This window comes from Eschscholzia californica, unplaced genomic scaffold, assembly GCF_041429995.1.
Source record: "Eschscholzia californica isolate CP2 unplaced genomic scaffold, dmEscCali1.0.p SCAF_4, whole genome shotgun sequence".
In the NCBI taxonomy this organism is placed as follows: domain Eukaryota; kingdom Viridiplantae; phylum Streptophyta; class Magnoliopsida; order Ranunculales; family Papaveraceae; genus Eschscholzia; species Eschscholzia californica.
Genome location: NW_028238461.1, coordinates 33,824,433 through 33,852,092, shown reverse-complemented (window position 1 = coordinate 33,852,092; position 27,660 = coordinate 33,824,433). Strand labels below are relative to the sequence as shown.

The window sequence follows — 27,660 nt, the reverse complement described above, 5'->3', positions numbered from 1 at the left end:
CCACAAGACGAGCTATGTAACGTTCGATCGATCCATTAGCGTTGAACTTAATTTTGTAAACCCATTTGCAACCAATGGGTTTCTTCCCATTCGGAAGATGGGTTAATGTCCAGGTACGATTGGATTCAAGTGCCTTGATTTCGGCAGCCATGGCTTCTCTCCAGTGAGGGGAGGTCATTGCCTCTTTGAAAGAGGTTGGTTCGGAATGAGATAACACTGATGTCAAGAAAATTCGATGTTCTGGGGTGAAGGAAGAAACTGAGAGATAATCCGTTAAAGGATAGGAAACATCGGAACATGAATTTGAATAAGAGATGGAAATGTTGCTACAATCATAATCCGCTAAGTGAGAGGGAGGACGACGATGCCGTATTGGTCGTCCGTTAGGAAAAAGAATGCCTAAATCCGGATGAGCGGGAGATGGATCTGATTGGTTAGATGAATTGGGTGTCGATAACTCCTCCGAAGAAGAGTGATCAACCAATTCATCATGTACCTGGTCCGTTGGTACCGAAGAAGGAGAGACCGAGACGGAGGGTGCCCGCAGAGGTGTATCAATAGCCTGCTGATCGGGGGGTGCCTGCAGTGACCGATCAACAGGCAGTTGATCGGTGGGTGCCTGCAGAGACAGATCAGCAGGTTGTTTGTTCGGGCCTCCTGGAATTGAGTCCAGGAGTGTCTGTAGAGAACGACCAAGGGACTGCGGGTTTTGTCCAGTCGGCGGTGGAGGGAAAGAGAATGATCCGTCGTCCGGAATGTTCATGAACGGCGTGTGGACAGGAGACGTCGGCTGTTTGATGGTCAGAAACGGAAATCGTGTTTCTTGGAACGTGACATTTCGAGATGTATAAATCTTATGGCTTTTCAAATCGTAGATTCGATAGCCTTTTTGGGCGTAGGGATAGCCGATGAATATTCCAGGAGAAGCATGAGCGTCCATTTTATGACGGATATTTGTGTTGTGTGCATAGCAAAGACAACCAAAAACGCGAAGGTGATCGAGATAGGGTGGGGAACCAATGAGGACTTCATGTGGGGATCGACCATTGAGGATGGGAGTCGGAATTTTATTAATTAAATACACGGCCGTGAGGACGCATTCTCCCCAAAATTTAAGTGGTAAATGGGCTTGAAAACGAAGTGCCCTAGCCACATCAAGGATGTGTCGATGTTTTCTCTCGACAACCCCATTTTGTTGGGGAGTGTAAACATAACTCCTTTGATGTATAATTCCTTTATCGTTAAAAAAGGTTTGGATTTCATGGGATAGAAATTCAGAACCGTTATCGGATCGTAACGTTTGTAAAGAGGGAGAAAGAAGAGTACCACTACCCGAACACATATTAGTAATGTTAGTGTTGAATTGATTTATTGTGTAATTGACAAATTTGGAAATTAATTTAAAAGTTTCCGATTTCGAGTGCATGAGATAAAGCCAAGTACATCTAGAAAAATCATCTACTAATGTCAAAAAGTAGCGACAACCGGAAGTAGACGGTATATTAAAAGGGCCCCAAATGTCGGCATGTACTAGTTCAAAAGGACGTGAAGATATAGACAAACTAGTAGAAAAGGAAAGTCGAGGTTGTTTAGAGATAGAACACACATCATACGGAACTTTATTTATTAATCCACTCTTAATACATGGATATTTAGTAGAAATAAAAGATAAACGCTCTAAAGAAGGATGGCCAAGTCGCCAATGCCATAAATTAAAACAACTAGAATTACTAGAAGGAAAAGAAGATAAAATCCTAGGTTCCGTGCGTAAGTAGTAGAGTCCATCTTGAAGATCACCAAGTCCAATCGTCCTTGTTGTCAATGGATCCTGAAAAACACAAGATGATTTTGTAAATAAAACATTACAATTGAGAGATTTTGTGGTTTGTGAAATCGAAATAAGATTAAACTTAAAAGTCGGTATATGTAAGACATTAACAAGAGAGAAATCCTTAGTAAAAGGAATGGATCCAATATGAAGAACGCGTGAACGTGAACCATCCGGTAAACGAACATAATAATTAGATGGTGCCGTAGTATAAGAAGTAAAAGATGATAGAGTAGCACATATATTCCTAGCGACGCCGGAATCCACGACCCATAGAAGGAGATAAGGGGTTATACCTGTTAGGTTGACAAGTGGGTCGGAGGTGCCTGTAGAGGCAGAACCAACAGCTGGATTGTTGTGCTCGAATAACCTGACGAGATGGTGGTACTGATCCTGTGTCATAGACGTTGCTGCAGGCACCCCCTGTGACGGGTCAGAAACCGATCCAGTAATGACCGAACGAGCTGATTGGGACGGTTACGTGGGGGATATCCATGCAACTTGTAGCATGTGTCCTTCACGTGACCGAGCTGATGGCAGTTCTCGCAATATGGCCGAGTTCGCTTCGGCCGAGGGCGATCTTGCCGATCATAACGATCGGATCGATTGCCGACGGCGAGTGTGGCGGCGTCAGATACGGCGAGATCCGAGTTGGTAAGATTCTGTTGGATCTCTTCCTGTTTAACCATACTGTGAATCTTTAGAACCGATGGGAAGGGATCCATTAGAAGAATCTGGCTACGGATCGCAGCAAAACGGTCATGGAGTCCTTGAAGAAACTCCATGGCCCGATCTTGATTCAATCGTTCAATCATAGCTTTACCGTGACCACATAAAGACGGTTCTACAGTGAGAAGAGATTGGAGCTCATCTTGGTGAGACTTGAGATGAGTGAAATAAGTAGAGACGTCAGAACCGTCTTGTCTCAGTGTAGAGATTGCACGTTTCAATTGAAAAATCTTAGGTGCATTGGTTTGATGAAATCTGTCATAAAGATTTTTCCATATGTCAGCAGCAGATTCATCGTATAAAATTGATTGACGAATATCAGGAGAAACTGAGTTGACTATCCAACTGGATACGAGATCATTACATCTCTCCCATGCATGTAAATCAATGGGGGTCGTCGGTTTAGAAATTGAACCATCGACGAAACCAAACTTATCTTTAGCTCTTAGAGCCATCTTCATTCCTCTTGACCAGGAGGCATAGTTATCTCCGGAAAGAAGAGGAGTGATCAGAATAGTGGTAGTTGAATCACTATGATGAATGTCAAAAATTGCGGAAGAATGCATAGGAGTGGTGGGAGAGTAATCCGAAGCAGATTCAGTAGGTGCAGACATGATGAATAAAATAGAGAAAGAGAAGAAAAAAAACGTTTTTGTAAAAGAAAAAAAAACGTGTGGCTCTGATACCATGTGAGAACTATCTCTTCGATAGTCCGAATGTTAGTCGAACAATGAAAGATAATAACTTAATGGTAAAGAAGAAGCTATGTAGAGATTAATGTTTCTCTTATGTATTAATAACAAAATAGGTTACGAGTATTTATAGACTTATGGGATACAGTATTAGGGTAAATCTAGGATAGAGATTACAAAGATTGATGTTAATCATAAATACAATAGGAGTCTTCTGGAGTTTTCCACCGGGTGGGGCCGGTTCCCCTTTGTCCGACCGGGTCGGTCGGTTGTGTATATGGATCGGGTGACCGATCCATATCGTTGACTCTAATAGTCTGAAAATCAACACATAAATATGCTGTAGTATAAGTTTTACAATTTTGAAACCATAAGAGGAATTCTTTGTTGCTCACAAAAAAGTTACTATATCTTTCTACTTTCTGTTAATTATCCTTTACTCTTCTTCTATACAGTTTCGTGTTTAATTCTGTACTTGATTCTAATAGTTAGTTGTTCTTCAAGTCTTCATGTTCTTCTAGTATTAACAGATTAAGAAAATTATGCGTCATACGACTGACTGTTTCTTAGCCTCATCCTCGTACCTGAAAATGTAAAGAAAACATTCTTGAATTCAGTATGTGGTTCCAGGATTACTACTCAAAACTTTCTAATTGAAACGATTCGTAACCGCTTTATCATACCTTAAAAATCATCTTAGAGTCAGAACTAAGATTAAAACATCATTAATTCCATGGTTGAATAAAATAAAGTTGATTCACAAACTGGGTTTTGGATCATAGAACTATGTATGCCACATTGGTTTGAAGTTCATGGCAAAACCATAGGTTCAGAGTGACTTACTTGAGATGCACTTCCAGATTATTCACAGCTTTGTTGATGGCATGGAGGATCATTTTCTTCACCTGTTGGGAACTAATAAAAGTTAGTTAAAGTCGTGAAGTCTATCACAAATGACAGTAGCAAACTGATTTGGTCGGAGAAGTATATTTCATCAACAGGACAGAAAACATAATTTAATGAATTGTTTCCTGACTCCTGATGTCTTGAATAACAATGTTTAAACTAACAATTTTATGTCAACTCTTGGTTGCCCAAGTGGGTGATAGCGTTAATATAAACTTGAAAACCCTGGAGGTCCCAGGTTCGATTTTCAGAGGAGTGGAATCCAAGGGCGGAGCCACTAGTAGACTATCCCTAGCTAAAGCCAGGGGTAGTTCTATTAAATTGTCAAAGGGATATGGTCAATTTAGTAAAGCAAGCCAGGTTTTTTTTTTTTTTTTTTCTTTCTTTCTGTTTTACATATCTCGGCTAAGAAGGAAGAACTAGAGAGAGAAAGAGCCGTGGGCGACTTCATTCCAATCGAAGAGAAAGATAGAGAGATCAAATCTTGAATATGACTGAGAGATCTTCACAACTTTATCAGTTTTCCCTTCTCTGCTTCCCTAACATTATTATCTCTTTCTAATGGTTATATAAATTAAAGATTCAAAGTGAAATCTAGGGTTCTTCATCTTTTATTTTGTAAATAAAAACCATAAATCAACTAATCAGTGATTAACACTTGATTATCTACTATCTAGGTAAGCAATGTTTCTTTAAGCATTATTATGTCTATAATTTTGATGATGAGTCTGAAATAACTAAGTAGATCTAGGATTCCAACCTTTTATCATCTGTGAGAAAATTTTCTCTCTCTCTCTATCTATCTAATTTTGTGTGCCATCACCACCATTAGTACATGTAGTGATGTTAATCAAAAGAAAGTTGCTGAAAATTTGACACTCAAGTATACCATTAGATCATATAGAATTTTAGCAACTCTATATGTTTCTGATTAATAATAAATCCATGAAAGACAACATTTCTTCTTCTCCAAATTGAATCCTCATATTCTTCATTGCTTAAATAAAACCCTACATCTAGAAACACTTGGCTAAGAATTCTTTTACACTTTTTCTGATTACTAATCATCTATAGAAAATCCTATGTGATCTGATATTTGACTACTTTTTGTGATTAAAAATGTGTATTGGGTGCCCCCAATTTCAACCATTTCGAGTATTTTTTTTTTGTTGAACCCATTCTGAGTACTTACACTAGCATTCATCTAAAAGTTTCGATTTGTCCGTTTCTTTTGATTCTAAGTTTGGACAGCAAATCCGAAGTGTTCTTCTAAAGTATTAAGTATTGTCAAGATAATTAAGTTGGGTCTTCTCCAAAAATTGTATGCCCGTAGATCCTTTAAGTATCCAAAGGAAGGAAAAAACTCGACCTATACTTACTGTAAGAAGAATTTGATTCGAAAAAATTTAGGCTAGTCCGGTATGGGTTCAATTCCTGGCTCCGCTCTTGGTGGAATCCATGGTTATTGATTTTCAGAGGAGTGAAAACATAATATAAAATAATAATAAGCTTGTCGGGCTTTAGGCACTATGTTGTTGGGCTTGAGGCCCCTTTAATTATTGGTTTAGCTTAGGCGGTTATCGTGCTTATTGTGAAGAGGTAAATCACCTCTTGAATAATTGAGATAACAGTTAACTGAACACAGAGAGAGGGGGGGAGAGAGAGAGAGAGAGAGAGAGATGTGAGAAAGAATTCTCTGTGTGTTTTATTCATTGATTTACACAAGTATTTATAGGTTTACAAGGGATTTACATATAGAAGTAATTTAGGAATAATGGGAAACTTCCCTATTCATGAATATTGGGAAACTTCCCTATTCATGAATATTACAATAATTAACAACTTTACATAATAGCAAAACTGCTATATTCTAACACTCCCCCTCAAGTTGGAGCCGAAAGGGACGTGAGGCCCAACTTGCCAATAATCGTCTTGAATGCATCAGCTCCTAGTGGTTTGGTAAAGATATCCACTAGTTGTTCAGAAGTTGGTGTGAAACGAGGAGCGCTGACATTTGCTTTGATCTTTTCCCGAACGAAGTGACAATCAATCTCAATATGCTTTATTCGTTCATGGAAGACTGGGTTATCGACGATATGGAGAGCAGCTTTGTTATCACAGTGAACCGTCATGGGTGAAGAATGTGTGATGCCAAGATCTTTGAGAAGGTACTTCAGCCATTGAAGCTCACTAGTGAGATGTGCTAGCGCACGATACTCTGCTTCAGCAGAAGATTTAGCAATCGTTGGTTGTTTCTTGGATTTCCAAGAGAGAGGGCTAGAACCCAACATAGTGAAGTAACCCGTGGTAGAACGAAGAGTGGAGGGGCATCCAGCCCAGTCAGAGTCACAGTATCTAGTGATGTGCAGAGAACTGGAAGAAGAGAGAAGAAGGCCATGGCCAATGGATCCTTTGACATAACGAAGGACCCGATGAGCAGCATCAAGGTGAGTAATGCTGGGTTTTTGTAGAAATTGACTAAGATTATTGACCGCATAACAGATATCAGGACGTGTTACGGTGAGATAGAGAAGACGATCAATCAGCCGTCTGTAAACGGTGGGATCCGGAAGAGGATCACCATCAGAAGGACTGAGGCGAAGTTTCTGTTCCATTGGGAAAGGAGAAGGACGACATGCCGAAAGACCAGAGTCTTTAATGATGTCAAGGGCATATTTGCGTTGACAAAGGAATATGCCTTTGGAGGATCGGGAGACCTCGATCCCTAAAAAATATTTAAGAGGACCCAAATCCTTGAGAGAGAAAGTGGCGTGGAGAAAGGATTTAAGTTTGGAAATGGCAGATTCATCATTTCCAGTGATGACAATATCATCTACGTAAACTAGAACGTATAGATGTACGAAAGATGTGCAGAGAGAAAATAATGAATAGTCAGAGAGGGATTGAGTGAAACCCTTCTTGATAAGGACGGATGAAAATTTTGAGAACCATTGACGAGATGCCTGTTTAAGGCCATAGAGAGATTTCTGAAGGCGACAGACTTTGGACTCCCACTGTTTGGAGAAACAGGGAGGTAATTTCATGAAGACCTCTTCATCGAGGTCGCCTTGGAGAAAGGCATTATTTACATCTAGTTGGTGGAGAGACCAACCTTTAATAGACGCGATTGATAGAAGAACGCGTACAGTAACTAACTTTGTGACGGGGGCAAAGTTGTCATGAAAATCGAGACCCTCGATTTGTGTGTATCCTTTTGCTACAAGACGGGCTTTGTAGCGTTCAATGGAACCATCGGCTTTGAATTTGATTTTGTAGACCCATTTACATCCGATGGCCATTTTTCTAGAAGGGAGGTCTGTAATGGTCCATGTGTTATTTGATTCTAAAGCGGCAATTTCTTTAGACATTGCCTCACACCAATGAGGTGATTTGACGGCTTGAGAAAAAGAAGTGGGTTCAACGGTTGTGATTACCGAATTGAGAAAGACTTGATGAGAACCCGAGAATTGTTCAAAATTTAGATATTGAGTAAGAGGGTAGACCACACCAGAATCCGGGTAAGAGTGACAGATGTAGTCATTGAGATGAGTGGGTGGTCGGCGGTTGCGGGATGGCCGTGAAGGATGAATTGGACCATCGGGAGGAGGCGTCCCTAGAGATGTGGGTGCGTGATTGACGGAGGAGGGAGCCGGGCTCTGGCTTTGGTCTGTGAGGAGCCCAGGAGTGCCCGAAGAGGAGTCGCTGTCGGGCTGACTCGAAGCGGAAGGGACAGAGCCGAAAAGCCGTGAGGGAGTGCCTATAGGCACATCAGACGCTTGATGAGATGCTTGACGAGGAGCCGATGGTGATGTCCTCGGAAAATTAAAGGAATCATCATCGTGGATGGAGACCATCGGTCGGTAAGGAGGAGGAGAAGAGATCGGATGTTTAGACAACACCGGAAATTTGTCTTCGTAAAAAAGGACATCACGAGAGGTGATTATTTTACGAGAATTCAAGTCGAAAACGCGATATCCTTTTTGATTGTGGGGATAGCCAACAAAAATACCCGGAGATGCTCGGGAATCTAACTTTGTTTTTACCAAAGGACGTCTAGTAAAGCATAGACATCCAAAGACCCGAAGATGGTCAAATTTGGGAGGAGAACCCAAGAGTTTTTCATGAGGAGAAATGCCTTGTAATGTTGGTGTTGGCAATTTGTTGATGAGATATACTGCCGTTAGAACACATTCACCCCAAAAGGAAATTGGGAGATGGGCTTGAAGACGTAAGGAGCGTGCTACTTCCAGAATGTGTCGATGTTTTCTTTCGACGATGCCATTCTGTTGAGGAGTATGAGGGCAACTAGTTTGATGAATAATGCCCTTCTTACGGAACCATGATTGAAGTTCATAATTCATAAATTCCATACCATTATCAGATCGGATTGATTGAATTTTCGGAATAGGAAACGTTCCTTGTCCGGATTGTAAATTGGAGATGGAAGAATCAAATTGAGTTGATATATAATTAGAAAAATTCTTGAGAAATTGAGTAGTGTCGGATTTATTTGACATTAAAAAAAATCCAAGTGCAACGAGTAAAATCGTCCACTAAAGTTAAGAAATAACGACAACCAGAGTTTGAGGGGACGGAGAAAGGTCCCCATAAATCCGCATGAATTAATTCAAAGGGACGAGAAGAAGTAGAATTGCTTAACGGAAAAGATAAACGTGTAAATTTGGACAAGGGACAAATTTCGCACGCATTTTTATTGAATGAAACTGATTTCATACATTGAGTTCTTGAAATTAAAGACTTAAAAATAGAAGAAGAAGGATGTCCGAGGCGCGAATGCCAAATATCGGAAACATCTTTATTATATAGACTATTACTAGAAATTGAAAAGAAACAAATCCTAATATCTGTGCGGAGAAAGTATAGTCCTTCATGGAGATCACCAAGTCCAATCCTCGTTTTCGTCACTGGATCCTGAAAGACACATGAAGAAAAATCGAATGTTACTAAACATCGAAGAAAATTGGTGAGTTGGGAGACAGAAATTAAATTGATTTTAAATTCCGGAACATGTAAAACGTTTTTGAGAATTAAATTTGAATTGAAAACCATCGTTCCAATGTGACGTACTTGAATACGTTTACCGTCCGGTAAACGGACAAAACATTGAGGTGGAGCATCAACATAATGTGAGAAACGAGATAAAGAACTACATATATGTTTGGCGGCACCGGAATCAATAACCCAAGGAGAAGAGAGGAATTGAATACCTGTAAAGTTAATACCTGCGTCGGTAGATCCTTGAGTAGGATTGGAAGTGCCGTTAGAATGGCGTTGGTGATCGAGAAGTGAAAGAAGACCTTGATATTCCTCTTGAGTTAATGAGGTGGCTAGAGGTGCTCTCGTAGGAGGATCAACCGTCTCGGTTACGGTGGCGGCAAGTGGACCGGTCGGTCGTGGTGGGCGATTTGGCCGAGCACCCGAGTTGGAACGGTTTGGATAACCGTTTAATTGATAACATGTAGCCCGGACGTGGCCATGTTGTTGACAATAGTCACAAAAGGGACGAGCTCGTTTAGGACGTTGAGCGTTTGGTTTCTCCATTCGAAAATTTCGTTGATCATTGTTGTATGTTGCAAGGGTGGCGGCTTCCGGTGGATTGGAAGTAGCGGCCATGATATTTTGTTGGATTTCTTCTTGTTTGACAAGAGAATGAATCTTTAGGATTGAAGAAAAAGGGTCCATTAACAAAACTTGACTTCGAATTGCCGAAAAACGGTCATGAAGCCCTTGAAGAAATTCCATAGCACGTTCTTGATTAGTACGATCAAGTAATGATTTCCCTTGACCACAAATACATGGATCGATTACCATAAGGGATTGTAACTCATCTTGTAGAGATTTGAGTTGAGTAAAATAGGAGGATACATCATGTCCTTCTTGTTTGAAGGAAGAAATTGCCCGTTTCAATTGATAAATTTTTGGGGCATTGGTTTGAAAAAACCTTTCATAAAGATTACGCCAAATATCGGCGGCACTTTCATCGTATAAAACGGAAGACCGAATATCCGGAGCAATGGAGTTGATAATCCAACTACTAACAAGATCATTACACCTTCCCCATGAGTGTAATTGAGTTGGAGAAGTGGGTTTGGGAATAGAACCATCTACAAACCCGAATTTATCTTTTGCCCGAAGAGCCATCTTCATGGCTCTTGACCAGGAGGCATAGTTATCTCCGGTTAACAATGGAGTGATGAGAATTGTAGTTGGTGAATCAGAATGATGAACATCAAACACCGGATTAGGTGCAGAATTAGGAGTATAATCTCCAGAATCGACTTCAGTAGTAGTCATGATAGAAGAAATTGATTATTAAAAAAAATTGAATTGGCTCTTATACCATGTGAAGAGGTAAATCACCTCTTGAATAATTGAGATAACAGTTAACTGAACACAGAGAGAGAGAGAGAGAGAGTGAGAGAGAGAGAGATGTGAGAAAGAATTCTCTGTGTGTTTTATTCATTGATTTACACAAGTATTTATAGGTTTACAAGGGATTTACATATAGAAGTAATTTAGGAATAATGGGAAACTTCCCTATTCATGAATATTGGGAAACTTCCCTATTCATGAATATTACAATAATTAACAACTTTACATAATAGCAAAACTGCTATATTCTAACACTCCCCCTCAAGTTGGAGCCGAAAGGGACGTGAGGCCCAACTTGCCAATAATCGTCTTGAATGCATCAGCTCCTAGTGGTTTGGTAAAGATATCCACTAGTTGTTCAGAAGTTGGTGTGAAACGAGGAGCGCTGACATTTGCTTTGATCTTTTCCCGAACGAAGTGACAATCAATCTCAATATGCTTTATTCGTTCATGGAAGACTGGGTTATCGACGATATGGAGAGCAGCTTTGTTATCACAGTGAACCGTCATGGGTGAAGAATGTGTGATGCCAAGATCTTTGAGAAGGTACTTCAGCCATTGAAGCTCACTAGTGAGATGTGCTAGCGCACGATACTCTGCTTCAGCAGAAGATTTAGCAATCGTTGGTTGTTTCTTGGATTTCCAAGAGAGAGGGCTAGAACCCAACATAGTGAAGTAACCCGTGGTAGAACGAAGAGTGGAGGGGCATCCAGCCCAGTCAGAGTCACAGTATCTAGTGATGTGCAGAGAACTGGAAGAAGAGAGAAGAAGGCCATGGCCAATGGATCCTTTGACATAACGAAGGACCCGATGAGCAGCATCAAGGTGAGTAATGCTGGGTTTTTGTAGAAATTGACTAAGATTATTGACCGCATAACAGATATCAGGACGTGTTACGGTGAGATAGAGAAGACGATCAATCAGCCGTCTGTAAACGGTGGGATCCGGAAGAGGATCACCATCAGAAGGACTGAGGCGAAGTTTCTGTTCCATTGGGAAAGGAGAAGGACGACATGCCGAAAGACCAGAGTCTTTAATGATGTCAAGGGCATATTTGCGTTGACAAAGGAATATGCCTTTGGAGGATCGGGAGACCTCGATCCCTAAAAAATATTTAAGAGGACCCAAATCCTTGAGAGAGAAAGTGGCGTGGAGAAAGGATTTAAGTTTGGAAATGGCAGATTCATCATTTCCAGTGATGACAATATCATCTACGTAAACTAGAACGTATAGATGTACGAAAGATGTGCAGAGAGAAAATAATGAATAGTCAGAGAGGGATTGAGTGAAACCCTTCTTGATAAGGACGGATGAAAATTTTGAGAACCATTGACGAGATGCCTGTTTAAGGCCATAGAGAGATTTCTGAAGGCGACAGACTTTGGACTCCCACTGTTTGGAGAAACAGGGAGGTAATTTCATGAAGACCTCTTCATCGAGGTCGCCTTGGAGAAAGGCATTATTTACATCTAGTTGGTGGAGAGACCAACCTTTAATAGACGCGATTGATAGAAGAACGCGTACAGTAACTAACTTTGTGACGGGGGCAAAGTTGTCATGAAAATCGAGACCCTCGATTTGTGTGTATCCTTTTGCTACAAGACGGGCTTTGTAGCGTTCAATGGAACCATCGGCTTTGAATTTGATTTTGTAGACCCATTTACATCCGATGGCCATTTTTCTAGAAGGGAGGTCTGTAATGGTCCATGTGTTATTTGATTCTAAAGCGGCAATTTCTTTAGACATTGCCTCACACCAATGAGGTGATTTGACGGCTTGAGAAAAAGAAGTGGGTTCAACGGTTGTGATTACCGAATTGAGAAAGACTTGATGAGAACCCGAGAATTGTTCAAAATTTAGATATTGAGTAAGAGGGTAGACCACACCAGAATCCGGGTAAGAGTGACAGATGTAGTCATTGAGATGAGTGGGTGGTCGGCGGTTGCGGGATGGCCGTGAAGGATGAATTGGACCATCGGGAGGAGGCGTCCCTAGAGATGTGGGTGCGTGATTGACGGAGGAGGGAGCCGGGCTCTGGCTTTGGTCTGTGAGGAGCCCAGGAGTGCCCGAAGAGGAGTCGCTGTCGGGCTGACTCGAAGCGGAAGGGACAGAGCCGAAAAGCCGTGAGGGAGTGCCTATAGGCACATCAGACGCTTGATGAGATGCTTGACGAGGAGCCGATGGTGATGTCCTCGGAAAATTAAAGGAATCATCATCGTGGATGGAGACCATCGGTCGGTAAGGAGGAGGAGAAGAGATCGGATGTTTAGACAACACCGGAAATTTGTCTTCGTAAAAAAGGACATCACGAGAGGTGATTATTTTACGAGAATTCAAGTCGAAAACGCGATATCCTTTTTGATTGTGGGGATAGCCAACAAAAATACCCGGAGATGCTCGGGAATCTAACTTTGTTTTTACCAAAGGACGTCTAGTAAAGCATAGACATCCAAAGACCCGAAGATGGTCAAATTTGGGAGGAGAACCCAAGAGTTTTTCATGAGGAGAAATGCCTTGTAATGTTGGTGTTGGCAATTTGTTGATGAGATATACTGCCGTTAGAACACATTCACCCCAAAAGGAAATTGGGAGATGGGCTTGAAGACGTAAGGAGCGTGCTACTTCCAGAATGTGTCGATGTTTTCTTTCGACGATGCCATTCTGTTGAGGAGTATGAGGGCAACTAGTTTGATGAATAATGCCCTTCTTACGGAACCATGATTGAAGTTCATAATTCATAAATTCCATACCATTATCAGATCGGATTGATTGAATTTTCGGAATAGGAAACGTTCCTTGTCCGGATTGTAAATTGGAGATGGAAGAATCAAATTGAGTTGATATATAATTAGAAAAATTCTTGAGAAATTGAGTAGTGTCGGATTTATTTGACATTAAAAAAAATCCAAGTGCAACGAGTAAAATCGTCCACTAAAGTTAAGAAATAACGACAACCAGAGTTTGAGGGGACGGAGAAAGGTCCCCATAAATCCGCATGAATTAATTCAAAGGGACGAGAAGAAGTAGAATTGCTTAACGGAAAAGATAAACGTGTAAATTTGGACAAGGGACAAATTTCGCACGCATTTTTATTGAATGAAACTGATTTCATACATTGAGTTCTTGAAATTAAAGACTTAAAAATAGAAGAAGAAGGATGTCCGAGGCGCGAATGCCAAATATCGGAAACATCTTTATTATATAGACTATTACTAGAAATTGAAAAGAAACAAATCCTAATATCTGTGCGGAGAAAGTATAGTCCTTCATGGAGATCACCAAGTCCAATCCTCGTTTTCGTCACTGGATCCTGAAAGACACATGAAGAAAAATCGAATGTTACTAAACATCGAAGAAAATTGGTGAGTTGGGAGACAGAAATTAAATTGATTTTAAATTCCGGAACATGTAAAACGTTTTTGAGAATTAAATTTGAATTGAAAACCATCGTTCCAATGTGACGTACTTGAATACGTTTACCGTCCGGTAAACGGACAAAACATTGAGGTGGAGCATCAACATAATGTGAGAAACGAGATAAAGAACTACATATATGTTTGGCGGCACCGGAATCAATAACCCAAGGAGAAGAGAGGAATTGAATACCTGTAAAGTTAATACCTGCGTCGGTAGATCCTTGAGTAGGATTGGAAGTGCCGTTAGAATGGCGTTGGTGATCGAGAAGTGAAAGAAGACCTTGATATTCCTCTTGAGTTAATGAGGTGGCTAGAGGTGCTCTCGTAGGAGGATCAACCGTCTCGGTTACGGTGGCGGCAAGTGGACCGGTCGGTCGTGGTGGGCGATTTGGCCGAGCACCCGAGTTGGAACGGTTTGGATAACCGTTTAATTGATAACATGTAGCCCGGACGTGGCCATGTTGTTGACAATAGTCACAAAAGGGACGAGCTCGTTTAGGACGTTGAGCGTTTGGTTTCTCCATTCGAAAATTTCGTTGATCATTGTTGTATGTTGCAAGGGTGGCGGCTTCCGGTGGATTGGAAGTAGCGGCCATGATATTTTGTTGGATTTCTTCTTGTTTGACAAGAGAATGAATCTTTAGGATTGAAGAAAAAGGGTCCATTAACAAAACTTGACTTCGAATTGCCGAAAAACGGTCATGAAGCCCTTGAAGAAATTCCATAGCACGTTCTTGATTAGTACGATCAAGTAATGATTTCCCTTGACCACAAATACATGGATCGATTACCATAAGGGATTGTAACTCATCTTGTAGAGATTTGAGTTGAGTAAAATAGGAGGATACATCATGTCCTTCTTGTTTGAAGGAAGAAATTGCCCGTTTCAATTGATAAATTTTTGGGGCATTGGTTTGAAAAAACCTTTCATAAAGATTACGCCAAATATCGGCGGCACTTTCATCGTATAAAACGGAAGACCGAATATCCGGAGCAATGGAGTTGATAATCCAACTACTAACAAGATCATTACACCTTCCCCATGAGTGTAATTGAGTTGGAGAAGTGGGTTTGGGAATAGAACCATCTACAAACCCGAATTTATCTTTTGCCCGAAGAGCCATCTTCATGGCTCTTGACCAGGAGGCATAGTTATCTCCGGTTAACAATGGAGTGATGAGAATTGTAGTTGGTGAATCAGAATGATGAACATCAAACACCGGATTAGGTGGAGAATTAGGAGTATAATCTCCAGAATCGACTTCAGTAGTAGTCATGATAGAAGAAATTGATTATTAAAAAAAATTGAATTGGCTCTTATACCATGTGAAGAGGTAAATCACCTCTTGAATAATTGAGATAACAGTTAACTGAACACAGAGAGAGAGAGAGAGAGAGTGAGAGAGAGAGAGATGTGAGAAAGAATTCTCTGTGTGTTTTATTCATTGATTTACACAAGTATTTATAGGTTTACAAGGGATTTACATATAGAAGTAATTTAGGAATAATGGGAAACTTCCCTATTCATGAATATTGGGAAACTTGGGAAACTTCCCTATTCATGAATATTACAATAATTAACAACTTTACATAATAGCAAAACTGCTATATTCTAACACTTATCACATCTTGATGATGTAGCAATGTCGTGTAATGACGAACATATATCGTAGTCGATTTTTCAAAAATGAAAAAGAACAACTTTATTCAGTTCAATCTCCTAAAACATAGTGGATGTTTCATGAGCTAGGTAGACCTCAGGGTAAGTCTTTTTGATTTTATACAGATATTCTGTAATCACATTATCACATAAATAAAAAAAAGGAAGAGGGTCATCATACTATCAAGCAAGAAACAAAAATCATACCTCTAATGTGTCTTCCTTTGCCCAATGTTTCTTTGGAAGTAAGCGAAAATCCTCGGTTAACGGGATGCATTCTTGAATATTTTCAGGGGACACAAAGTCTGTTGGGACCTTTATACAGGACTTTAGAGTAAAAAATGAATATCAGATGGAGTATTAGAATTTGCCGAGAATAATGTAAACAAGAAACTGTAGAAAATTTCTTGTTTTTTTCCCCAGATACAATTGACTCACAAAAACCAAAAAAACTTCAACTATATTTCAAATTGGACAGGATAAAATGGAAGTTGTATACGGATTAATGGTCCATAAATTCAGCTGCAGATATAAATTTACTAACTACTTGTGGATCTAAATGTGCATATAAAATATGGAGTAGTTAAGAAGATTAAATCGAAGGAAATGGTGGAGTAAGAAGAGCTAATAAGTAACTAAGTAATGAAATATAATGTAATAAGTCAGTCAACAATTATATAATGTAAGTCTTTTCTATCTATCAGTACACTCCCCATTTCAAAGTCTTAGCACGCCTGTGATGAGCATACACATTTATCAATAAGGTCAGTATTTCCATGGCTTGTTAAACATTTCAATGAAAGATATTCTAGTTACTACTTTAAAAGATTGAAACACCATGCTACTTTTACTACCTGGACTATCTTGTTCAAACTAGTGCCTAACATTAACGAGAGTATAAGACATGGGAACAAGGTTTTAAAAATACTTTTTTTACTAGATATGTCCTTACTTTTTCACTTTCCCAAATTGTACCTCTAGATAAAACGTTTTCATGCCATACACGGAGGACACTAACGTAGAAGGTATTTTCTTGTCTTATCACGCTTGGCTACATGCACAAAATCTCACATTATTATGTGAAAGTGCCTACTGAAGTGTTGATTCTGTGCTACATATGTAGGTCCCTGCCAACAAGAAGGGATTATTAGATTTCTGCATTCAACTCATAGTTTTCTACATCAAGTTTCTCGAATATAATTTACTACAAGTTTCACTATCATTTTGGTGATCAAGTTCCGTATAAAGGAGCTGTAAATATATTTTTTTTTTGTTGAACAGCTGTAAATAAAACTCACTGAGGTATTCTCAGTAATACTACTGATAGTTAGAATATACTTATTTTCAGATGCATAGTTCAAGTTCACATAAACTTATTGTGTCAATACCAAGGAATGAAATTTCGGTTTCGGTGTAAATTTTGGTCGTCCAAAAGTGGAAACTCTTCGTAGAAACGTTTCGGTCAGTGTGGAAATCTTACAAATTTACAGAAATAATAGAAATATGATGCAATTATGTATAACAAGATTATTAAACCATAATGAAACATAAAAATGATGTTTTACATTTTCTATTAATTTGAGCCTTTGAGGGAGTATTAACAATTACACAGTTACTTCCGGGGATAAATTGAATAAGTTTTTGGCTATAACACCCAAAAGATACCATTCTTACTGATAATAATTAATAGTTAACAAACTATGTTAGTTTGAGAAGGTATCATCGATTACACAGTTATATCAGGGGTGTTACTAAAATAAAATCAATTTAGGCGGTTAAGTCAAGGCGTAAATCATTCAAATAGATTTAAAAACCATTAAAAACATAACATAAAAATCAAGAGAGATCTAAGAGAAATGAAGATGAAAAAGACGAAGGAAGGGATATGTTTCTAGTATTAGTTTCTCCGGTTTTTTGCTACATTTCTACTTTGTCGGTGGAAATTGTGATCATGTCGGTGGAAACTATGCCGGAAATAGTTGTAAGTGTTATTTCGTGCACCTAATCTCATTTTAGGAAACGTTTCACGAAATTTCGAGAAGTTTCATTCCTTCGTCAATACATACCTTAAGATTTCTAACTTGATGAGGACAACCAGCTGGAATCAATACTACCTCTCCAAGTCTTTGTATGAAAGTCCAAGGTTCAATTCCTGTGTGAAATATGAGTAAGTTACTAATAGATACCAAAGTGCACTGAGTTGAAGAAAAAGTGATACCCTAGACTACTAGATATATATAAACTAACCAAATTCCTCTTTCAGCTTCCTTTTGTGCTCCGAATTCAGGTAGAAAACTTGGTCATGAATGGGGTGAACAACCTGAGAATGAAGTATAGAGATGCAATATTAAACTTTTGAAGCATATGACATTGATATCTTTCTTGCGGTGGTATTGAATTCTAAGGTCGCTTCCACTTACGGCTTTTTCGCTATTTAGTCCCACTAAAGCTGCCTCATAAGCAGAAATTCACAATCTTATTAACGCAGTGGTTATTTGCTTGACATGCTGTGAATATTTCCAGATATGCAGAGGCTTAACTTATGGATTGCCATTGCTAGTATAAATGCAGCTATAAGGGTAACATGATTTCACCCATTGCATGTGAACTAATTACAAAGTGGTTTGCCCATAATAGAAGACAATTTCCAGAATATGTTGGAGTTACAATTTCCTGTACAGTATCCTCTTTCATTACATCTGGTAATTGGTCTATTCCGAATATGTTGGAGTTACAATTTCCAGACCAGTGAGGCAAATTAAGGATATTGTAATCCCTATAACACAACATGAAGACAAGTTAGTTTGGGACTTGTTGCCTTCAGGTGAGTTGAGTTTTAAAGATGCTTATGAGTTTATGCGTCCTCGCCATTCGGCAGTAGAGCTGGGTAAGAGAACTTGACGACAATATGTACCCCCCCGCCGATCGCTTTTAGTATGGAGAGTTATGCATAATCGCCTTCCGACTGAAGATATTCTTATGAAAATGGGTTGCTCTTTAGCATCTCGGTGTTCCCTCTGCGGTCAGATGGGACAGAGTATATCTCATTTATTTTATGAATGTACATTTGAATCAAAGCTTTGGGCTTGGGTCGATCCTGTATTTCGTCGTAATATCAAACACTCAACTGGCTCAGAATTGATTGAGGGAGTCTTCACAGCTGGCTTCTCAGAGCAGGTTGAAGGCTTATATTTATCGATAGTAATCTCGGCTTTCTGGACTATTTGGGAGACCAGGAACTTTTGCATTTTTTAAAATACCATTCCGGATATCTTCAAAGCTATCTCGGTCATTCGTCGTCTTACTTTTGAGTCCGGGCGGCTGGTTAGCGGTTCTATGCAAAATTCAATGAGAGAAACTACCATTCTTCGTTATTTTAAAGTGACAGGGCGCCTAAGAAAAGCACCTAAAATTATTAAGTTGACTGGCACATGCCTCTAGCCAGCTGGGTAAAAGTCAACACAGACGGTTCATCGAGAGGTAATCCAGGGGTTTCTGGTTGTGGTGGGATATTTAGAAATAACAGAGACTTTGTAGTGCCCCTAGAAAAAAAAAATTAGGTGTAAATAACAATAGGCATATAACCCATTTACTAAAACCTAATCCCCATTTTGTTTCTTCTCTAGCCGTGGGTTGTAGAGTGAGAAAGTGGGATTTATTCCCTTCCCATCCCCCAAACCACCTAAACTCTTAAATCCCTAAAATCCTACTCCCTTCTTTTGGTTTCTTTATTTTCTCCCTGTTCTTCTTGAGTGTAGGAGCTAAATAGTGCTAGAGAGAGAGGGATTTTGGTTCTAGAGAGAGAGAGAGTTAGGGCAAAGGAAGGAGAAGAAGAAGGGATCAAGCTTGGTGATTCTTCTTTGTTGTTCTTGGTGTGGAGTTTGGTTTGCTTTGGATCTAATGTAGATTTCTATCTCTCTAGGGTTTGAATAGCCATTTTTATAGAAAACCTAGACAAATTAGATAACACTATAACCCTAGATTTTAGTATTACTTGAACATAGATTAGGGTTCTTGACATAAATATATATGCTAGAAGTAGTAGATCTATATTTGTACAAACTCATTTTTTTTGGTCACTTTGAATCTCATCTATGTGTTAGATTTTGAGGATATTTGCTATAATGACATACTTGATGAACCATACAACCTTCATTTACATTTCCATGCTAGATTCATGTATTACAATGATATTTAGGGCTAAACCTCTCTATTTGCCATGATTTTAGTATATAGCTCTTATAATTATATGTCTCTCGCTATTGGACAATACTCTTTATATAGATACACGAACATGCCCTAGAACTCAACATGATATGAGAATTTTTGGCTATTATCATCATTAATTCATTACTTGCAAAATTACAAATATGGAACTCGTATGTCGTAATATGCTATCGAATATGATTTTGATTTATGTATGTTGTGGTGTGATGCTATTATAGGTGTGTGATGTGATGGAGTTGGTGGAGAGTTGTGAGAGTTTTGTGGTTGGTTCGACCCTCTCTACCGGATGTGATATAGGTATGGAGCGTATGGGGTCGGCGCTAACACAATGGATGACCTTGTGGACCACACTCTCATACAACGTGGATACCAACTTGTCATATTGCTTTTGGTTGTTTATTACAAATGGTGTGATATTATGTATGTGCGACGTGATGGAGTTGGTGAAGGGTTGTAAGAGTATTGTGGTTGGTTCGACCCTCTCTACCGGATGTGATATAGGTATGGAGCGTATGGGGTCGGCGCTAACACAATGGATGACCTTGTGGACCACACTCTCATACAACGTGGATACCAACTTGTCATATTGCTTTTGGTTGTTTATTACAAATGGTGTGATATTATGTATGTGCGACGTGATGGAGTTGGTGAAGGGTTGTAAGAGTATTGTGGTTGGTTCGACCCTCTCTACCGGATGTGATATAAGTATGGAGCGTATGGGGTTGGCGCTAACACAATGGATGACCTTGTGGGCCACACTCTTACATAAGGTGGACACCAACTCGTCATGTCGCTTTTTGTTGTTTGTTACATATGTGGTACATTTTATTTCTAATGGTCATAACTCGGATACTATACTTGGACATCTTCTCATGATAAGTGGTTGTCTATTTGTTTTGGTAGCTCTTGAAACTGTCTATTGAGGCTTTAGAGGTTTCAAAATCTACTTGTTGGGGTCTGACCCAACCTTTTATTTTTCAGGACAAGGAAATCGGGAAGTGCCACCTGCTTGAGTCATAGTTAGCCTTGGAGGAGTTTCTTTAGTGATTTTCTTGATTTTCTTTAGGTAGTTATTTGGAGTTGTATCTCCTAAACACTTGGTGTTATTTATGTTTTATCTTGTCCGACATTTGTGTCGATGATTTAGAGACATCCTATGAGTTTTGAGAAACTTGGTAAAGTTTCAGTAGTTGATTTATTGTTACTTTTTGAGCTTCATGTTCGATAATATTTGTCTCCTTGATGAGTATATCGTATATGTTTACTGTTCTGCGAAGAAATGCTTTAAGTTTAGGTTTTCATGGCGGCCGACGTGGAAATCTGGATTTGGGGTGTTACAAAAGTGGTATCAGAGCTCTAGGTTCATAAATCCTAAGGATTGTGTCTAGGGCTATTAGACAGTTAGAAGCAGTAGTGGCACTTTAATCTTTCCTTGGTTTTTGTGCGTGACATTAATTTAGTTTATCTCCTTATTCTTCTCTTGATTAGATTCATGGACGGAGATGGAGTTATTGGTAGGGGACGTCGTAGTGCTCGCATCCGAGGTCGAGGTACAGGCCGAGGTGTAGGCAGGGGGACAGGCCGAGGTGCAGGCAAGGCGATAGGTCGAGGAGTCCTTGCCGAGGAAAGAGGATCAACAGGAACTGTGGGTACAACGGCGCAGGCTGAGAGCAGTGCAACTCCAGTTCAAAATCGGAATGAAGGGGCAACGGTGACCATTGACGCAACTGCATTGCAAGATTTGATTAACATTGCAGCAGAGGCTAAAATGCGGGAGCGAGATCGGGTTCAGGTTCCAACACGGGAAACCGGAGGTCTTGTGGTACCTGTGGTGAATTAGAGACCACCGACTGAGATGACTTGGGTGCAACATTATCACCATTTCACGAAGATGGGGCCACCTGTATTTGATGGAACCGCGGGACCTTTAGGAGCACATGCATGGTGCCAGAAGATGGATAAGATTTTACAGAATCTCGAGTGCTCAGATGTGTATAAGCAGAGAATGGCAGTGTTTTAGTTGGAAGGAAATGCCGCTTCTTGGTGAGATACAGAGGCTCGGTTAGTAGATCCTATGGCTATGACATGGACACAGTTTAAGGATGTATTCAAGGCAAATTACTTTCCATATTCAACACAACAGAAAGTATCAAGAGAATTTCAAAATTTGAAGCAGGGAGAGAATCAGACAGTCTTAGAGTATGAGTAGGAGTTTCATCGACTGTCATTGTTTGCAACTCACTTGATCCCTACTGAACAGTATAAGATTGAGAGGTTTGTGAATGGGTTGTTACCTAACATTGCGAGACAAATCATTGGGCAACCTAGTTTTGACACTTATCAGAAAGTGGTGACATGTGATAAGGCACAAGATGACTACATTCACGAGATGAGGAAGCAGAGGAGTGGCAAGGGAGAGATGGGACATAACCAGAAATGGAGTGGTAATAACAACAAGAACGGTGGTAAGAATCGAAGTGACCGCTATCATGGACAGCGTGATGGCAAGAGGCCTCGTACAGATCGGGGTGATAGAGCAGTGGTAGCAACTGGTGGACAACCAGAACCACTGAATGGCAACTGGGGAAGACAGAGAGCTTTCCAGGGAATTTGTTACACTTGTCATGGGCAGGGTCATAGAGCAATTGATTGTCCTAAGAAGAATGAGACTCGAATTGGTAATCAAGGGCGACAACATGATCATAATCAACAAGGGAGGTTGCAGGGACGGGGTCAGCAGTTGCAGCTGAATGCCGTAGTTCCTAGGGATGTTGGAGCACCTGCTGAGGTGGTTGAAGGTACATTTCTTATTCATAGTAATCTGGGAAGAGTATTATTTGATCCTGGTGCCATGGGTACATTTATTTCTACTTCTTTTGTACGCACTTTGCCTATTGTGTTAGATCGATGTGTGAGCCCTTTTGTTGTATCATCACCTTGGGGTGGGTCTATAGTGATAGACCACATTTGTCGGGGGTGCATTATTAAGTTAGGTGAACGAGAGTTTGCTTCAGACCTCTTTGTACTTCAGTTAATTTACTATGATGTCATCCTATGCATGGATTGGCTTGCTTCATATCATGCACTTGTGGACTGTTTTGCCAAGACGGTCACATTTTCTCTTCCGAGTGAAGAGGTGTTGGTTGTGTCTGGACTTACGAGACAGATGAGGGAGATGCACTTGGGTAACGTGGAATTGATAGAGCATCCGGTGATGGGTAAGACGCTAGAGATGATTGATGTGGTATGTGAGTACCATGGGGTGTTCAGCGATATACTAGGGTTGCCACCACGCAGAGAGGTTGACTTCTGCATAGAGTTGGAACCGGGTACTGCACCGATAGCTAAAACTCATTACCGAATGGCTCCAGTTGAACTACGTGAGCTCAAGGACCAGATTCAACAGTTACTTGACTTGGGTTTCATACGCCAGAGTAGCTCCCCGTGGGGTGCGCCTGTTCTTTTTGTTAAAAAGAAAGACGGGTCGATGAGGTTGTGTATTGATTATAGGGAGTTGAATAAGGTTACTGTGAGGAATAAGTACCCTTTACCGAGGATCGATGACTTATTCGATCAACTGAGAGGATCCAAGTGGTTTTCGAAGATTGGCTTGAGATCAGGGTATCATCAGTTATGGGTTAGAGAAGAAGACATTCCTAAGACTGCATTTGTGACACGTTATGGTTCTTATGAGTTTTTGGTTATGCCTTTTGGTTTGACTAATGCTCCAGCAGTTTTCATGGATTTGATGAATCGGGTATTTCGAGATTTCTTAGATAAGTTTGTCATCGTATTTATTGATGATATCCTTATCTACTCTAGAACTAAGGAAGATCATGAGGATCACTTGCGACAAGTACTAGAGAGACTGATAGAACATCAGTTGTATGCTAAGTTCGAGAAGTGTGAATTTTGGCAAGAAGAAGTAAAGTTCTTGGGTCATGTTATTTCTAGCATCGGAGTATCAGTCGACCCTTTTAAGGTCGAGGCAGTGCTTAATTGGAAGCAACCCACATCTGCGACGGAGGTTCGTAGTTTTCTGGGATTGGCTGGATATTACAGGCGGTTTATCAAGGGGTTCTCGAGTATTGCAGGTCCTTTGACGAACCTAACTAAGAAGGAAGTTCCGTTTCGATGGTCTACAAAGTCTGACTTGGCATTTCAAGAACTAAAGACGAGATTGACTACTGCACCAGTTTTGACCATTCCTGAGGGTGGTGTTCGGTTAGTGATTTACACTGATGCTTCAATTCAGGGTTTGGGTTGTGTTCTTATGCAGAGTGATAAGGTGGTTGCCTATGCTTCGAGGCAGTTGAGACCGCATGAGCGGAATTATCCAACTTATGACTTAGAGTTGGCAGCTACAGTGTTTGCTTTGAAGATTTGGAGACATTATTTGTACGGAGAAAAGTTTGATCTCTTTACCGACCGTAAGAGCCTCAAGTATCTATTCTCGCAAAAGGAGTTGAACATGCGCCAACGCCGATGGTTAGAGTTGATGAAAGACTATGACTTCTCGCTACAATACCACCCGGGTAAGGCTAATGTAGTAGCTGATGCATTAAGTCGATAACTGAGGGGTATCATAGCCGCATTGATGATGAATCAGTGGAAGATGTTGGACGATGTGGCAACATATGACATTGATATGGTTGGGTCAGGAGTTGGCTCCTTATTTCTGGGTAGTATGGTTGTTAGACCATCCTTACTAAACCGTATTCTGGATGCACAAGTTAACGATGAGTGGTGCCAGAAACAGGTTTCGTTAATGCAAGAAACTGAAACAGAGTTCAGTACAGGACAGGACGGAGGATTGAGGTTCCGAGGGAGGTTATTTGTACCGGCAGATCCGGTCTTGAGACGGGATATATTAGACGAGGCACATCGGAGTAAGTACATTGTTCATCCTGGTGGTAACAAGATGTACAAAGACTTGAAGAGGCAATATTGGTGGTCCGGAATGAAGAAAGATGTTGCTGAACATGTAAGGAAGTGTGAGGTGTGTCATATGGTGAAAGCAGAAAATCAACATCCGTTGGGACTTCTAGAACCGCTGCCTATTCCAGAGTGGAAATGGGAGAACATATCGATGGACTTCATCACAGGTTTACCGCGTTCGAGTCGAGGCTTTGATGTCATTTGGGTGATAGTTGATAGGCTGACTAAGTCGGCTCACTCCTTACCAGTGAAGACGACAGATAGTGGAGATCGACTGACACAATTTTACATTAAGGAGATTGTCAGGCTGCACGGAGTTCCAGTGTCTATTGTGTCAGATAGAGATTCATCCTTTACTTCTCGGTTCTGGAAGAGCTTCCAAGCTTCTATGGGAACATCATTACACTTCAGTACAGCCTTTCACCCTCAGACCGATGGGCAGACAGAGAGAGTCAACAAAGTACTCGAGGATATGTTACGGTGCTCGATACTAGATCTTGGTGGTACTTGGCAAGATCACTTGCCCTTGGTAGAGTTCGCATATAATAATAGTTACCAATCTAGCATTGGCATGGCTCCTTTCGAGGCATTATATGGGAGGCCTTGTCGATCACCATTATGTTGGAGAGAGATAGTAGATGCTAAACTAGAAGGACCAGAGGTGATTCGGGATACTTCTGAAAAGATTGCGTTAATTCGGAGTAGGCTCAAAGCAGCTCAGAGCCGTCAGAAGAGTTATGGTGACAAACGACGTAGGGATTTGGAGTTTATCGTTGGAGAGGAGGTGTTATTGAAGGTGTCACCTATGAAGGGTGTTTTACGGTTTGGTAAGAAAGGAAAATTGGCTCCGAGATACATTGGACCTTTCAGAATAGTGGAAAAGGTAGGCAAAGTAGCTTATCGTCTTGACTTGCCTGTAAGCTTGGCAGGAGTGCACAACGTATTCCATATATCGATGCTTCGGAAGCATATGAGAGATGAAGAGCAACATTCAGTTATTGGCTACGATGACTTAGAACTCCAACCAGATGCAGCATATGAGGAAGGACCCGCTCGCATCGTTGACCGTAGAGAGCATGTGCTTCGCCGGAAGACTATTCCCATGGTCAAGGTTCAGTGGAATCATCACAATGATAAGAAGTTACTTGGGAGCGCGAGGATGATATGCAACTTCGTTACCCTCATCTTTTCCTCTCATCAGGTACGCCCAATTTCGGGGACGAAATTTTCTTTTAGGTGGGGAGAATGTAGTGCCCCTAGAAAAAAAAAATTAGGTGTAAATAGCAATAGGCATATAACCCATTTACTAAAACCTAATCCCCATTTTGTTTCTTCTCTAGCCGTGGGTTGTAGAGTGAGAAGGTCGGATTTATTCCCTTCCCATCCCCCAAACCACCTAAACTCTTAAATCCCTAAAACCCTACTCCCTTCTTTTGGTTTCTTTATTTTCTCCTTGTTCTTCTTGAGTGTAGGAGCCAAATAGTGCTAGAGAGAGAGGGATTTTGGTTCTAGAGAGAGAGAGAGTTAGGGCAAAGGAAGGAGAAGAAGAAGGGATCAAGCTTGGTGATTCTTCTTTGTTGTTCTTGGTGTGGAGTTTCGTTTGCTTTGGATCTAAGGTAGATTTCTATCTCTCTAGGGATTGAATCGCCATTTTTATAGAAAACCTAAACAAATTAGATAACACTATAACCCTAGATTTTAGTATTACTTGAACATAGATTAGGGTTCTTGACATAAATATATGCTAGAAGTAGTAGATCTATATTTGTACAAACTCATTTTTTTTTGTCACTTTGAATCTCATCTATGTGTTAGATTTTGAGGATATTTGCTATAATGACATACTTGATGAACCATACAACCTTCATTTACATTTCCATGCTAGATTCATGTATTACAGTGATATTTAGGGCTAAACCTCTCTATTTGCCATGATTTTAGTATATAGCTCTTATAATTATATGTCTCTCACTATAATACTCAAATAAGAGACATCAATTAATATATAGATCTTTTAACTACTTCTTGAGATAGCTATCTGCAGCTCAACCAAGCAAGTTACCACTTATAATACTCAAATAAGAGATTTAGAAGGTAAATTAACTTATTATATGTTGGAAAACTAGGGTAGATCAATGGAACTGTCGGATAGAAAACAACTGATTCACTGTGTCGTGGTATGGAGGCCACTGCCTTGAAAGTGATTTCGGAGTAACCGGGGTGTTAATTACTTGATTCCGATCACTCCCCAAGGATTGACCACAACTTACTTCCTCTGTCTGCACTAACAGAGATAGTAATGGAGATAACAGAACTCGAAAGCTTGAACAATCAAAAAGAGGAAGATAGCCGAAATTGAGTTGTGTCTTTTCTCTCTCGAGTTCGGCCGGTATATATAGCCTCTGAGAAAACCCTAACCGCCTAGGAAACGTGGTAGAGAAGTTAAGGGAGTGGGAGATAAACTCGGAAACTGATTAACCCTACGAAATCAGTTAGAGATATACTCAAATACTGATTAGGTTAATCCCACCGACTTAGTCAAAATCCGAGTTTGAGTAAAACTACTCTTCGTGGCAAAAGAGTTTTTTCACTATAAGCTCCCAAGCTCCCAAGCACCCAAGCACCCCAGCACCCGAGCACCCCAGCACCCGAGCACCCGAGCACCCGAGCACGCGGGCACGCGGGCACACGGGCTCACGGGCTCACGGGCCACGGCCCAAAGGCCCAAAGGCCCATAAGCCCAAATAGCCCAAACAAACCAAGTGGCCCAAATAGCCCAAATAACCCAAGTGGTCCAAATAGCCCAAATAGCCAAAGAGACCAAATTGGTTAAAAGCCCAAATGCCTCACATGTGTGCGCGCGCGTGTGGG

General features: G+C 40.5%; 1 protein-coding gene and 1 pseudogene across 1 annotated transcript; both read right to left on the bottom strand.

Annotated features, from left to right (window-relative positions):
- Positions 1–2,226: 2,226 nt before the first annotated feature.
- On the bottom strand, positions 2,227–3,171 carry LOC147544240 (uncharacterized). The gene has a single exon (XM_086635663.1). The coding sequence runs from the start codon at positions 3,169–3,171 to the stop codon at positions 2,227–2,229; it is 945 nt and encodes a 314-aa protein (XP_086491789.1).
- A 625-nt stretch (positions 3,172–3,796) lies between these two features.
- Positions 3,797–27,660, bottom strand: part of LOC147544239 (lysine-specific demethylase JMJ26-like) — a 40,524-nt pseudogene continuing 16,660 nt past the window's right edge.